The sequence below is a fragment of the Anas acuta genome, chromosome 11 (assembly GCF_963932015.1).
Source record: "Anas acuta chromosome 11, bAnaAcu1.1, whole genome shotgun sequence".
Classification (NCBI taxonomy): Eukaryota; Metazoa; Chordata; class Aves; order Anseriformes; family Anatidae; genus Anas; species Anas acuta.
Genome location: NC_088989.1, coordinates 13,122,369 through 13,134,920, shown reverse-complemented (window position 1 = coordinate 13,134,920; position 12,552 = coordinate 13,122,369). Strand labels below are relative to the sequence as shown.

General features: G+C 69.4%; 2 protein-coding genes across 2 annotated transcripts; one reads left to right on the top strand and one right to left on the bottom strand.

Annotated features, from left to right (window-relative positions):
- The first annotated feature begins 1,181 nt into the window (after window positions 1-1,181).
- LOC137862715 (2'-5'-oligoadenylate synthase 1-like) lies at window positions 1,182-3,265 on the top strand. The gene is made up of 6 exons (XM_068695012.1): window positions 1,182-1,406; window positions 1,494-1,767; window positions 1,844-2,019; window positions 2,115-2,356; window positions 2,444-2,579; window positions 2,658-3,265. Exons 1-6 carry the CDS (start codon window positions 1,239-1,241, stop codon window positions 3,171-3,173), a joined length of 1,512 nt encoding a protein of 503 aa, XP_068551113.1. The 5' UTR covers window positions 1,182-1,238; the 3' UTR covers window positions 3,174-3,265.
- Window positions 3,266-3,560: 295 nt separating this feature from the next.
- On the bottom strand, window positions 3,561-9,427 carry SEMA3B (semaphorin 3B). Its single transcript, XM_068695009.1, has 18 exons — window positions 8,967-9,427; window positions 8,116-8,261; window positions 7,266-7,423; window positions 7,089-7,151; window positions 6,887-7,006; window positions 6,719-6,812; window positions 6,512-6,631; window positions 6,164-6,309; window positions 5,973-6,087; window positions 5,818-5,887; window positions 5,600-5,744; window positions 5,275-5,494; window positions 5,100-5,191; window positions 4,946-4,987; window positions 4,691-4,848; window positions 4,557-4,612; window positions 4,346-4,485; window positions 3,561-4,265 (listed from the first exon to the last, which is right to left on the bottom strand). Exons 1-18 carry the CDS (start codon window positions 9,410-9,412, stop codon window positions 3,876-3,878), a joined length of 2,721 nt encoding a protein of 906 aa, XP_068551110.1. The 5' UTR covers window positions 9,413-9,427; the 3' UTR covers window positions 3,561-3,875.
- Between the last annotated feature and the right edge of the window lie 3,125 nt (window positions 9,428-12,552).

Genomic DNA, 12,552 nt, shown 5'->3' with positions numbered 1-12,552 from the left:
GGACATCTGGGCAGACACGGTGCTGCTTCCACCGTTCCCTCTGCCTGGGCTCGGTGCTCACTGCTCTCGGTAGCCAAGGCTTGGCTACCCCAAGGGAGGCTCCTGGCGTGGGGCAGCAGACGCCCAGGGCCATGGCACACCGGTGAGAGATGCGGGGAAGGGGCTGCCAGAGGAGGTGCCTCATCCCTGCTCCCAGCTCTGACCCTATCCCCGTCCCATCCTCATGTCCCTCAGTGCCCCATCCCCACCCCATTTCAGTCTCCATCCCTGCCCCATCTCCATCCTATTCCTGTCCCCATCCCTGCCCTGTCTGTGCCCACACTTGTCCCCAGATCTCGGACAGTTGCACCAGATGATCTTGGAGGTGTTTCCCAAATTTAATCTTTCTGTCATTCTATGATCCTCTGTCCCAGCTCTCACCCTATCCTCATCCCATCTCCATCTCCTTTGGTGCCCCATCCCTGCCCCATTTCAGTCTACATCCCCGCCCCATCTCCATCCTATTTCTGTCCCCATCCTTGTCCCCATCCCTGTTCCAATCCCTGCTCCCAGCTCTGACCCTATCCTCACCCCATCTCCACCTCCCTCAGCGCCCCATCCCTGCCCCATTTCAGTCTCCATCCCTGCCCCATCTCCATCCTATTCCTGTCCCCATCCCTGTCCCACCCGTGCCCGTACTCATCCCAGCTCTGTCCCTATTCTCATCCCCTCCTCACCTCCCTCTATTTCCCATCCCTGTCCCCGCTCCGTCCCGTTCCTTTTCCCATCCCCTCCTTGCTCCCCGGCTGTCTCATCCCCACCCCACCCCATCCCATCCCTGTCCCTGACCCCGTCCCCAGTTTCGGTTTCCCCCTCCCCGTTTTTCCCCGCACCCCTCCCCGCAGTTTCGTTTCCAGCCTCGCTGCTGACGCCGTCAGAGACGGAAACCGAAAGCGGAGAGGAGCCGAAAGCGAAATCGGGAGTGGCTGTGGTTAAGGCACCGAGGGGCCGGGGGGGGGGCTCGGGGACCCCCGGTCCCACCCTCTCCATCGGGGTCCCCCGGCCCCGGTGCCACCGCTGCGCGCTGCGCCCCCGGCCCCTCTGCGCCCCTCGGGGGATGCTCAGCGGGGAGAGACCTGGGGGGGGAAAATCCGAGCTACCTTAACCGGGGGCGGTGCCGTGGAGAAAGGGGGGGGTCCGGGGGAGAGGGATATAAAGCCGGAGCGGGAGGAAAGCGGTGCTGAGCTGGGGGAGCCGCGATGGAGCTGTGGAACGTGTCCACCTCGGATCTGGACGGCTGGGTGGCCGCCACCCTACAGCCCAGCACGGATTTCACCGCGGCGGTGAAGAACACGGTGCGGCAGATCTGCGACTTCCTCAAGGAGCAGTGCTTCGAGGACAAAACCCGCGTCTTCAAGACGGTCAAGGTGCGAGCTGCCACCCCAAACCCTCTCCAGGACCCCGTCCTGCCGGGGTTGGGGCTGAGCGCCCGCTCTCCTTTTCCCTCCCCGCAGGGTGGCTCGGCGGGCAAGGGCACGGCTCTGCGCAACAACTCGGACGCCGACGTGGTGATCTTCCTCAGCTGCTTCTCCAACTACCGGCAGCAGCGGCAGGAGCACCCCACGATCCTTCGATTCATCGAGAAGAGGCTCTTGGAGTGCAGGCAGAGGCTGTCGTTCACCGTCAGCATCAGCCCGCCCCGCTACAAGGGTCGCTCCCTCAGCCTCACGCTCTCCTCCAACGGCGAGTCCATCGAAGTCGACGTCCTGCCCACCTACGATGCCCTGGGTAGGGGACTGGGATGGGATGGGGCAGGCAGGGGGCACGGTGCGGGACGGGGCTCAAGGTCCCTTTGTCCCCACAGGCCAGGTGATGCAGGATGGCCCGCCGGACCCGCAGGTCTATGTGGACCTGCTGGATGTGAACAGCAGCCCTGGGGAATTCTCCACCTGCTTCACTGAGCTGCAGAAGAAATTCGTGAAGCGCTGCCCCGCCAAGCTGAAGAACCTGCTGCGCCTGGTCAAGTACTGGTACAAGAAGGTGAGGGGCTGCCCGGCCCCACCGTGCCTACACAGCCCCCACCCCCTGCCCGGGACCCCCTTACCTGCTGCCTCCCCACCCCTGTCTCTCCCCAGATACTGAAGCCACAGTACCCTGGCGCAGACCTGCCCCCCAAATACGCCCTGGAGCTGTTGACCATCTATACCTGGGAGCAGGGCGCAAACAGCAATGAAGCCTTCAAACTGGCTGAGGGTTTCTGCACCGTGCTGAAGCTGCTGGGCCAGTACCAGGAAATCTGCATCTACTGGGAGAGGTACTACTCGCTGCAGCATCACCGGATCGGCGCCCACCTGAAGCAGCTGCTGCGGATGCCCTGGTAAGGACCCGCACCCCTGCCCCGTCACACTGCTCCCAGCCCCGGTTCCGTGCCGGGCTGACAGCGCTGCCCTCTCTGCATTTGCAGCCCCATCATCCTGGATCCTGCCGACCCCACCGGCATCCTGGGCCAGGGCAAGCAGTGGGACCTGGTGGCTAGGGAAGCTGCCCGGTGCTGCGCTTCCATGCGCTGCATCACCGGCGTCCAGCCCTGGGATGTGCAGGTAGGGCTGCCCGTACCCCCCCTGACCCCACAGCCCCCCAACCCCACTGCTGCTGCTCACCCACGGTTTCTCCTGCAGCCGGCCAAGCCCGTGACGCTGGAGGTGAGGGGGCTGCAGGGTGACAGGCTGCGCATCACCGTCAGCCCCAGCACCACCATCTGGCAGCTGAAGGAAGAGATCAGCAGGAACTGGAGCATCCCCCCGTGCCAGCAGCGCCTGTCCCAGCAGCCGGCTGGGACCCCCCCGACCCTGCACAACGACAAGAGCCTGGCCTCCTACGGCATCTACTACGACACCACGCTGGTGCTGCTGCGCACCGAGCCCCAGGAGATGGAAATCTTCGTGAAGGACATCAAGAACCAGACCATAAAGTACTGTGTGCGGCCCACTGACACCGTCTTGGAACTGAAGAAGAAGATCAACAACCGCCAGGGTATCCCCGTCGAGCAGCAGCGCCTGACCTACGACTCCAGGAACCTGGAGGACCAACACACACTGCAGCACTACAACGTCCAGCCCAGGAGCACCATCTACCTGCTTCTGCGGCTACGGGGGGGAGCGAGGCCCCAGCACCCCAGCTGCCCGTCCTCCTGAGCACCCCCAGGCACCCCACTTTGCTGTTCCTTTCCCCCCCCCCATCATATTCCATTTTATTTCTCCCTGGAAATAAAATATTTTAAAGACCATGTGCTGCCCGTGCTTTGGGAAGTGGGGATGGGACAAGGAGTGCGGGGGGGTGACAGCAGTGCCCGGAGTCAGGGCTGGTGTCAATGTCCCTGCAAGGGGGGGGACAGGTGGGGGGCACAAGTTCACTTCCCTGGGGCTGGTGGAAAACGCTGCGCTTTGGTTTTAATTAAAGAGAAAATAGGTGGGGGGGAAGAGCCTTGGTACCATAGGTGCTGGGGGGCTGCTGGATCCCAGCAGCGCCTGGCAGGATGAGGACACAACACACACACGGGGGGCACGCTCGTGGGGCCCCTGTGCTGACTCCTCTGCTTTATTGAGCTCAATTAGTACAAGGCCGGGGTGGCTCCCACCTGCCCCCCGCCTGCATCGCCCGGGCCGCCCCCTCCGACCCCCGCAGCGCGGCTGCTCCCCTCGCCCCCGGGGGCCCCCTTTGCCATACCGGGGCCGCCTCGGCCGGGTGCGCGCCCGCTGCTACCAGCTGTTCATAAACAGAGCGGGGCCCGCGCCCGGCCGGGAGCCCCCCACGGCCACTGCGAGCCCCCTCTCACCACGCGGCAGAGCCAGGCCCGGTCCCCGCTCCTAGGCAGCGCCCGGTGCCCGGGCCCGGTGTCACCAGGGGGAAGCGCTGCGGGGACCCCGCGGCCCTCCCCGGGTGCGGCGGCGGCGGGCGGCCCGCGGCTCCTCTCCGGGCCTCGCGGGGGGCCCGGCCTGGGTGCGGGGGGCCCGTGAGCCGCCCCTCGGCCCCTCGCAGGCCGCCTCGGGCCGCTCCAGCAGCTGGAGGAAGTCCCGGTACCAGAGGGTGCGGGAGGGCGCGGGGGCACCCGGGGGTGGTGGCGCTGCCGCCCGGCTGGCGGTGATCACCTCCAGCGCCAGGCGCAGCAGGGGCTGGGTGAAGCTGTGCTCGGTGGCGCGGCACAGGTAGAGGCCGGCGTCGGAGCGCTGGACGCTGCGCACGAGCAGCCCCCGCTCCGTCCAAACCACCCGCTCGTCCGGCTGCACCTGCGGCACCAGCGGGAGGTCAGGGTACGGAGGGGGGTGTAGGGAGACCCCCCCCCCCATCTCCAAGCCCCGGCACCTACCTCTCGCTGGGGAGCATCGGGGCTGTGCTGGTAGGTCCAGAGCACGCGGGCTTGTAGGGATCGGGGCACGCACTCCAGGAAGGTGCTGCTACCCTCCACGGCGTAGAGCTGCCTCTGGGGCACGCGGCCGCGCCGTGGCTCTGCGGGACGAGGCCTCCTGTCAGCCCCCAGCCCCGCAGGGCCGCCGGGCCCCCACCGGTGTCCCCCTCACCTTCGGAGCAGAGCAGGTTGGGGTCCCCATTGCGGATGTCCTGCCGGCGGGAGCGCCTGCAGGAAGGGAGGGAGATGGGGAGCTGCGGGGGCACGGCGCGTGCTTTGCTCAGGTTTTGGGCAGGCGGTGCCTACCTTTTGGTGCTGGGCACGTAGCGGGTGCAGGCGGTGCCGTCCCAGGCGCAGTACGGGTCCCTGGCCAGGCAGCACTCGGCGCAGGCTTTGCCGTAGGCACTGCAGCGGTGCAGGGGCAGCTGGGCCACTGCCGTGGTCGAGCCGGCATAGAGCTGTTGCTGCAGGGAGAAGGGGGCTCAGCACCCCCACTGGGAGACGCAGGGACCCTCCCCATGGGGCCAGCAGCGCCTCAGCCCCTTTGGCTGCTCCCCTTACCCGCTTGGAGGAGAGCTGCAGGCTGATGATGGGGGACGCATCCTGCCAGGAGAGCAAGGGTGGGCGTCGTGGAGAGCCGGGGGCTCGCTGCGGGGTGTGGAGCCCCCAGAAGCCACCCCCAGCAATGGGGTGAAGGCAGGCGGCTGCCCCTCACCTGGAAGACCTGCAGCTCCTCCAGCAGCAGCTCCTCCATGCCGTGCCACCTCTCCTGGGGCACTGAGACCACCTTCAGCACGGTGCCGACATCTGTGGGGAGGGTGGTGAGGCGGAGGTCCCGGGCACGGCCCCGCAGCCGCAGCTCTCACCCCTCGGCCCAGGGCAGCACGTGCCTGTGCCAATGAAGAGGACGTCGTAGTGGCCATCGGCGGCGGAGACGCGGTCAACGGCGATGCGGGTGAAGGTGTAGGGCACGCCGGCTTGCAGGAAGAGGGGCCGCTGGCCGTGGGGCAGCACCGGGTTGTACATGAGCGGGTGGTGCCGGGCAAACTGGATCACCTCATCCGGGAAGTCCTTGGTGGAGCTGAAGGTGCCGAAGGTTTTGCTGGGGCACTGCAGGAGGCAGCGCTGGGTGAGCGGGGTCCCCACTCCCCACATCCAGCCCTCTCCCCCCCCAAACCCCGGGGCTGACTGGGTGCCACCCGCCCTGCCACGTACCATGCCTGGCCGGGGGTACGGCACACGAGCCTGGTACGGCACCCACTGGTAGTTGGGGCCCTCCTTGTGCGCAAAGGGCCCCAGGAAAGCCCGGCGGATGTCAGCCATGGTGTAGACACAGACGGCCGAGCCCTGGAAGACGGAGCTGGCAGGAGAGAGACAGGGCGACGTGAGGGGCGAGCGCGCCCGGGACACGCGTGGAGGGAGAGCAGCTTTACCTGGAGGTGGAGAAGACCGCGTAGACCAAGGGGTTGCGCTTGTCCCTTGTCTGCAGCAGGAAGACGTCCCCTGTGGGCAGGCAGAAGGGACAGCGTCAGCGTGGCCACCTTGGCGCAACGGCACCTATCCGCCGGCCACCCCGGCGAGCACTCACGGAGCTCGTCGAAATACGTGTCAGCACCGTCGGCACCCGGCACGGCACAGACCAGCCGGGCCTTCAGGAACGTCGTCCACTTGTTCACCAGGCTCCTCTGCCCGCCCACGTCGTTCTGCGGGGTGAGGGGCAGCCGGTGGGTGAGCGGCGGCGCCCGCACCCCGGGCACCCCTGCCCCTGCCTGCACCCACCCTGCAGATCTGGCCGATGCGGGTGAAGCTGGTCTTGCCCAGCCCCTGCTGCCTCTCCACCGCCGTCTCCCGGAAGAAGAAGTAGATTTTGTCGTCGTCGGGGTTCTCGCTCTCAGGCACCCAAAAAACATCCACGAACTTGGGCTCTGGGGGCAGAGAGGTGCCACATCCAGAGCCCGCAGGCACCCGGCAGGCACAGGGACCCCCGGAGAGCCGTGGGCAGCGCTCCCACCCCATCAGGCCCCATGGGAGGATAGAGGACAGGCACAGCAGAGCGTGGTGAGCGCACCCGGACGGCTGCATCCAGCAGGGTGCCCGAGCCCTCCCACCCGGGTGCCCTGCACTGACCGTTGAGCCAGCGGGAGTCGTGCTGCTCGGTGCGCACGGACGGGCGCGGCCCCAGGCTGCGGAAGATGGTGAAGTCGCGCCCCATCAGATCGGTGGCCACCCCGGAGTAGAGCTCCTCACCTGGCAGGCACCGAGGGAAGCGTCACCGGGAGCCCGCTCCCGCTGCCTGCAGCCACAGCCCCAGCTCCTCCCTCGCTCCCCTCCTACCCACGAGAACAGAGGCGGCCGTGTGCCGGGGGTCATAGGGGCTCTTTCCCTTGCCGTCCTCAGCGCGCCGTGGGTCCAGCTTGAAGACGTGGTCCTGGGGGAATGGGGTCAGTACCAGCAGCCGGGGCCGTGCCGCGCCGCGCCGTGCCGTGCCGTGCTGCAGCTCACCTCCGTGTGCTGGCCGACTTCCACGAAGGCACAGGTGGGGTGGAAGGCGCCGGTGCCGCAGGCATACAGGTGGGTCCGGTTGTAGGCGTGCAGGATCTTCACAAAGTTCATGCACTCGGCCTGGGGGGACAGGGGGTGGCTCTGAGGCCCCCGCTCCACCGGTGCCTCACCCAGCCCCCTGCCCGCCCCATCCTGCACTCACAGTGATGTCCTTGCCAGCCCAGTTGCACTCTTCCCTCCACTCCACCGGTGCAGGCCAGTAAATCTGCAGGCGGGAGGGGAACGGTAGCAGCTCCCAGGACCCAGACGAGGGCCACCAACCCCGTGGCACGTCACGGGAGGCCACCTCCACCCTGCGCCACCCTCCTGGCCCCGTTACCTTCCTGTCCCGCTGGCCGATGTTGTCCAGGCTCAGCGACACCAGGTGGTTCTTGGCGCCCACGAAGAGGCGGCCGCGCTCCTCGTCCAGCAGCAGGGCCTCGTAGCAGCACGAGCGCTCCAGCTGGAAGAGGCGCAGCCCGTGGCGGGCCCGCAGCTCTGCGGGGCCAGGGCACCCCGCTCAGCCCTGCCCGCTGCAGCCCCTGTCCCCAGGGGTCCCACAGAGGAATTTGGGGTCCTGGGGGACCCGCAGCTGCCCCCACATCAGCCCCTGTGCCGCGGAGCTCGGGGCTGGGTCCCGTGAGCTGCAGCAACCGATGCGCACGGAGGTGGTTGGGGTGCCCCAACTCCCCGGGCACCCCAACACCCATCCTGGGTGCAAGCAAGCCCAGAGCAGGGCTGAGATCCCAGCCCCACGGTGCGGCCACGTCTCCGAGGTGCCCGGGCAGGGGGCTGCGGCCCCCTCACCGCCCGGTCCCATCCCCCAGACCCGTCCCACCGGCTTTCCCGGCTCCGCCGCCCCCGCAGCGGCCCACCATCCATCTCGGCACGGCGGGCGGCGGGGAGAAAGGGCCTTTTCTCTGCCCCGCGGAGCTAATCCCTCGCGGCAGGAACAAACGGCTCTTTGTCACGGCCGCTCGCTGGGACCCCGTACCCACGGCTGGGGGCACCGAGGTGACTCCCCGACCCGGCACCCCGGTGCATGGGAACCGGGAGGGGGGGGAGCACGGCACGGGGTCCCCCGGTGGGCCCAGCGTCCCCACGCTCCCCTGTTGCACCTGCACCATCCCTGCTCGGTGGCTGCGGGGTGTCCCCTCGCCCGTCCCACCCTGCAGGTTGCCCGCACTCACCCGGGAAGGCCAGCCGGAGGCGGGGGGTAGCGGTGGCTGGCGGGGGGCGCCCGGCAGCGGGGCCACGCAGCAGGAGCAGCAGCAGCAGGAGCAGCAGCAGCAGCAGCGGGCTGCTCATGGCTGGTGCCTGGCTCGCAGCCCCTCGGCTGGAGGCAGAGGGGGGGACGTCAGCTCGGGTTACAGCCCCCTCCCCACTAGCCCTCGGGGGGCTCTCCCCCCCCACTCCATGCATGGCTGGCAGCGGTGCCCCCGGTGGGACCCCTCTGGTTTGGCCACCGCGGGGACACGGAGAGGGAGAGGGTGCCCTGGGCATCGCCCTACAGCGAGCCCGGCACAGCGCAGGGGGGCTGGCTGAGGGGACCCCCTTGCCTGGTGAGGGTTGGGGTATTCAGTTGGGGGGGTGCTGATGGTGACCCCCTCCCTCCCCGCACTCAGACCCCGAAAGTAACGGGCTCCATGAGCGCTCCCCCTGCCCCAACCCTGGGGAAACTGAGGCAGGCGCCCCGGGAGGGCTCCGAGCTGCCCCGCGGGGACGGGGCGAGCACCGAGGGGGGGGGCAACAACCGCGTCCCCCTCCCGTACCTCAGTTTCCCCATCTCTGCGCCCTATCCTCGGGGCGGGGCGGGTTGGGGGGGGCTCCGCCTGGCTGCGGGGCCGAGCAGGTGGCACGGCCCGGCACGGCCCGGCACCGACCCGAGGGGCCCCCACCGGGGCTGCTCCCCCCGGGCGGAGCCGAGCCCGGCCCCGCCGCCACCGTCCAGGCGAGTCTCGGCAGCTCGGCCCTTGCCCCCCCCCTCCCCGTTGCCCTCCCCGTTCCCCTCCCCGGTCCCGTCCCGGGCGGCGGCACCCACCTGGGGCTCGGCGCGGCTCGGCCCGGTCCCGCACGGCCCCGCCCCGACCCGGAGGGCGGTGGGGCGGCCCCGACGGGGCGGGGCGGGGGCGGGGGGCGGCCCGGAACGGCCCGGCCCGGGGGGGGGGGGGTGTGTATGTGTGTGTGCGTGTGTGTGTGTTTGTGGGGGTGGCACACACGCGCAAACACGCGCAAACACGTGCGCACCTGCAAGCACCTGCAAGGCACCTGCCCGCGCACGATGCGCACGGTGCGCCCCCCCCCAACACACACACACACACCCTTTGGGGACCCCCCCTCGGGGCTCACGCCTCCGCCCGCAGCTCCACGCTGCTCCCCGGCACGCCCGTCGCACACGCACACGCCACGCACGTAGCCACACGCCGTGCCACGGCCGGTGGCACCCGCCCGTGGGTGGCCCGCGGTGCCACCACCCCGCGGTGCCATCACCAACACCGCTGGGCTGAGCACCGCCACGCTCAGCGCACCCACGGGGGTGGCTACGGGCAAAGGGAGGGGGCCAGGACCCACGGGGGGGCCCCGCTCAGCTGCAGCCCAGATGTCTGGCCCGCGCCCAGGCTGCAGCAAACAAAATTCCTCCGCTGCCTTCCATTTTCCAGCCGGCGCTGCCAAGAATAGCAAGTGCTGAGAGGTGCCGGCAGCGGGGCCACGCGCGCCTCGGCCCGCAAAGAGGGCCGGGGAGGGACACGGGGACTGGGCTGCCCTTAGGGGCCACCCCCAGCCTCGTCCCCCCCGCCCCCCCCCCGGGCTCGGATGGCTGCGGAGAGCTTTGCTTCTCCGCAAGACTTTGCCCGGGCCGTGAGGCGCTGCGGGACTTTGGGCTGGGCAGAGGGTGGCTCCAGCCAAGGGAAAGCGCTGTGGGGGGGCCGTGCCTGCTGGCCCTGCCATCACCTCCTGCCTTGCTGCACGGTGTCCTAGGGCTGTGGCAGCAGGGACATGGGGCCTGGTGCCCCCCACCACCCCTGATCCCAACCGGGAGCAGGATGGGACACAGGGGGCAATGGCAGGGGGATGTCACCCCTCCCTGGGGGCCGGGAGGGCTCCCAGCACCACGAGGGCCAGCGGGGACGTGGCGAGGTGGCCTGAGGCTGGCCAGTGCCAGCGCGGCCCGAGCCCCGCAGCGCTGCAGGGCCCTGCCAGCAGCGGCTCCGCCTGCAGAAGCCATCAGGCGTCACAAGGGCCGTGGCTCCGTCCCGGAAAAACAGCGCTGGAGCTGCCAGGGCTGGGCAGTTGTGGAGGGGGGGGGGGTGCGCCACGTTGCCACCAGCCCCCCCTGCTCCACAGCAGCTCCCTGCGGCGGGGTGACAAGGAGAGGGGCTCCCAGACAGCCCAGGAGGACACGGGAGAGGCCTCCTCCAGCTCCAGGATGGGCACGGTCCCGTGTCCCAAGTGACCCTGGAAGGGTGCCCGGCGATGCTGGGAGGACCCCTGGGGCCAGGGAGCTGGCCCTGCCGGGGGGCAAAGCTGGGAGCCAGCCCCATGCGTGCCCTGAGAGATGGCCGGGGTCGCACAGATTTTGTCTGCGGGGTTGTGCGGGCCAGGGAGACCGTCCCCATGGCCTGGCGTGTCCCAGGGAACTGTGCGGCCTCACCCCCCCGCTCCTCCCCATCCCTAGCGAGGCAGGGAACTCATCAATTTTCCACCACACTGCTTTTCAGCCCGTGTTTTGTCTCCTGTTCCCAGCCAGACCCCAGCAATGGGCTTTGTCTGCGCAGCGCCAGGGGGCCTCCCCGAAGGACGGCCACCGTCGGACTTGCCGTCAGTGTGGGGACGTGCCAGCCCCAGCTGGAGTCCCCCATGGCACCCATCCAGAGCCCCCCACCGAGGGGTGGCCATGGGGGGGACAGGAGCAAAAGATGGGCTTTGTGCAGTGGGGCAGCCAGGTGCTGCTGTCCCTGCGGCACAGCTTGGCCAGGGGGAGCGCATGGAGGCAGGAGAGGCCCCCTGTCACCCACCTGCACCCCAATGCCAGGCACCCCAAAGCCCTGATGCCCCGTGATGGCACAGCAGAGGTGGGTTTGGGGCTTATCTGGCATACAGCGAGGGCAGGTGGCACCCCCAGCTGCCATCTCTCCACCTCCTTCCCCCACCATCCCAAAGCTGGCTCCCGTGCCCTGGCTGACTCCGGGCACCTTGGTGTGAGCCTAAACTGGCACCAGGATGCAGCCGTGGCCCTGCAGCTGTGGGGGGCTGTGCCAGGGTCGGGATGGAGCCCCCCGGCGCTGTCCCTCACCCCAGAGCTGATGCAGCAAGCGGGGCCCCCGCACATTCCTGCCGGGATTAGGTGGCAGCCCCGGCCGCGCCAGCTAATCCCGCTGTAACAGCCCCCTCTGTGCTGGGCTGAGCAGGGCCACGGGGGGCTTTGGGGCATCACCACCGAGCTGCTCCTCTGTGGGGGCTGCTGGGTGAGCCCTGGGGCGGGTGGTGCCAATGTGTCCCCCCCCCACAGCACAGAGGAAAGAAGTTTGGGTCCCGACCCACCGAGCCCCCACGCTCAGCCGGGGACACGCATGGGCCCTTTGCCCACCCCCGCAGCCCCAGGCTAACGTCAGCCCCTCGCTACCTGCTTGCTCGTCCCCCACCCCAGGCCCGGCCGTGGCCACCTTGTCCCTGTGGGACCGGGCAGCTCCCCGCGGGCCTCGCACAGCGCCACTGCGGCGGGGACGGCTGGGCCGGGCGGCCACCGCGCATAAAGCGGCCATTGATGGGCACGGCAGTGGCCGCGGCGGCACAACGGGGCCTTGTCCCGGCCCGGTGCCCCACCGCTGCTCGGGCTCGCCCTGGTTTAGGGCTGAGCCTCTGTCCCCAAGCCAGCACCCAGGGGTGCTCTGAAGCCCCCCAGAACAGCAGTGCTCGTAGAGACTGACAAAGGACCCAGCCCCCCCGGCCCCCAGCGCAGCCCCACAGCCGTTGTCTCACCTCTGCCTCCTCGCCCGGGGTGCTTTGGGCTGGGGCAGTGTCTGCTGCCCGCTCTTTAAACCCCAAATCGCTGACGGGTGCCAGTCCCGAGGGCGGGGGTGGAGGGAGGGACGCGGAGCCCGGTCCCTGCTGTCGGGACCGTCAGCAACAAAGGGCGCTGTGTCCTCCCCACCCGGAGACGTCCATCGGGACCCAGGGGGCACGGGAGCACCCGGTCCGGCGGCCAGGCTGGCCCCGGTCCCTTGACCGCAGCGGCTGGGAAATGTCACCACCCATGTCCCGGCAGCCCACGAGCATCTCGGTGACCCCAGGCCCCTGGCACCCCCGGGTGAAGGTGCGGGACCGCTTGGGTGGCCACGGAGCATCTGTAGGGCACAGGCCGGGGCCACCCTATGGGTGCTGGGTGGGCACATGAGAGGTCTCAGGCAGCAACCTGGGACCCACCGGGGATGGAGCCGGGCAGCAGCAGCAGCAGGTGCCACGTCCAGTGCCTCCTCACCCCGTCACCCACCACGCAGACCGCGGAGCAGAGCGCTGCTCGCAGCGGGGGCGCGGAGGGCAGCGGGCTGGGAGGAGCGGCGGAGGCACCGGGGGCTGCTGCTGCGATCCAGGGGGACCCGGGCAAGCTGGAGGCAGGATCCGAGGGA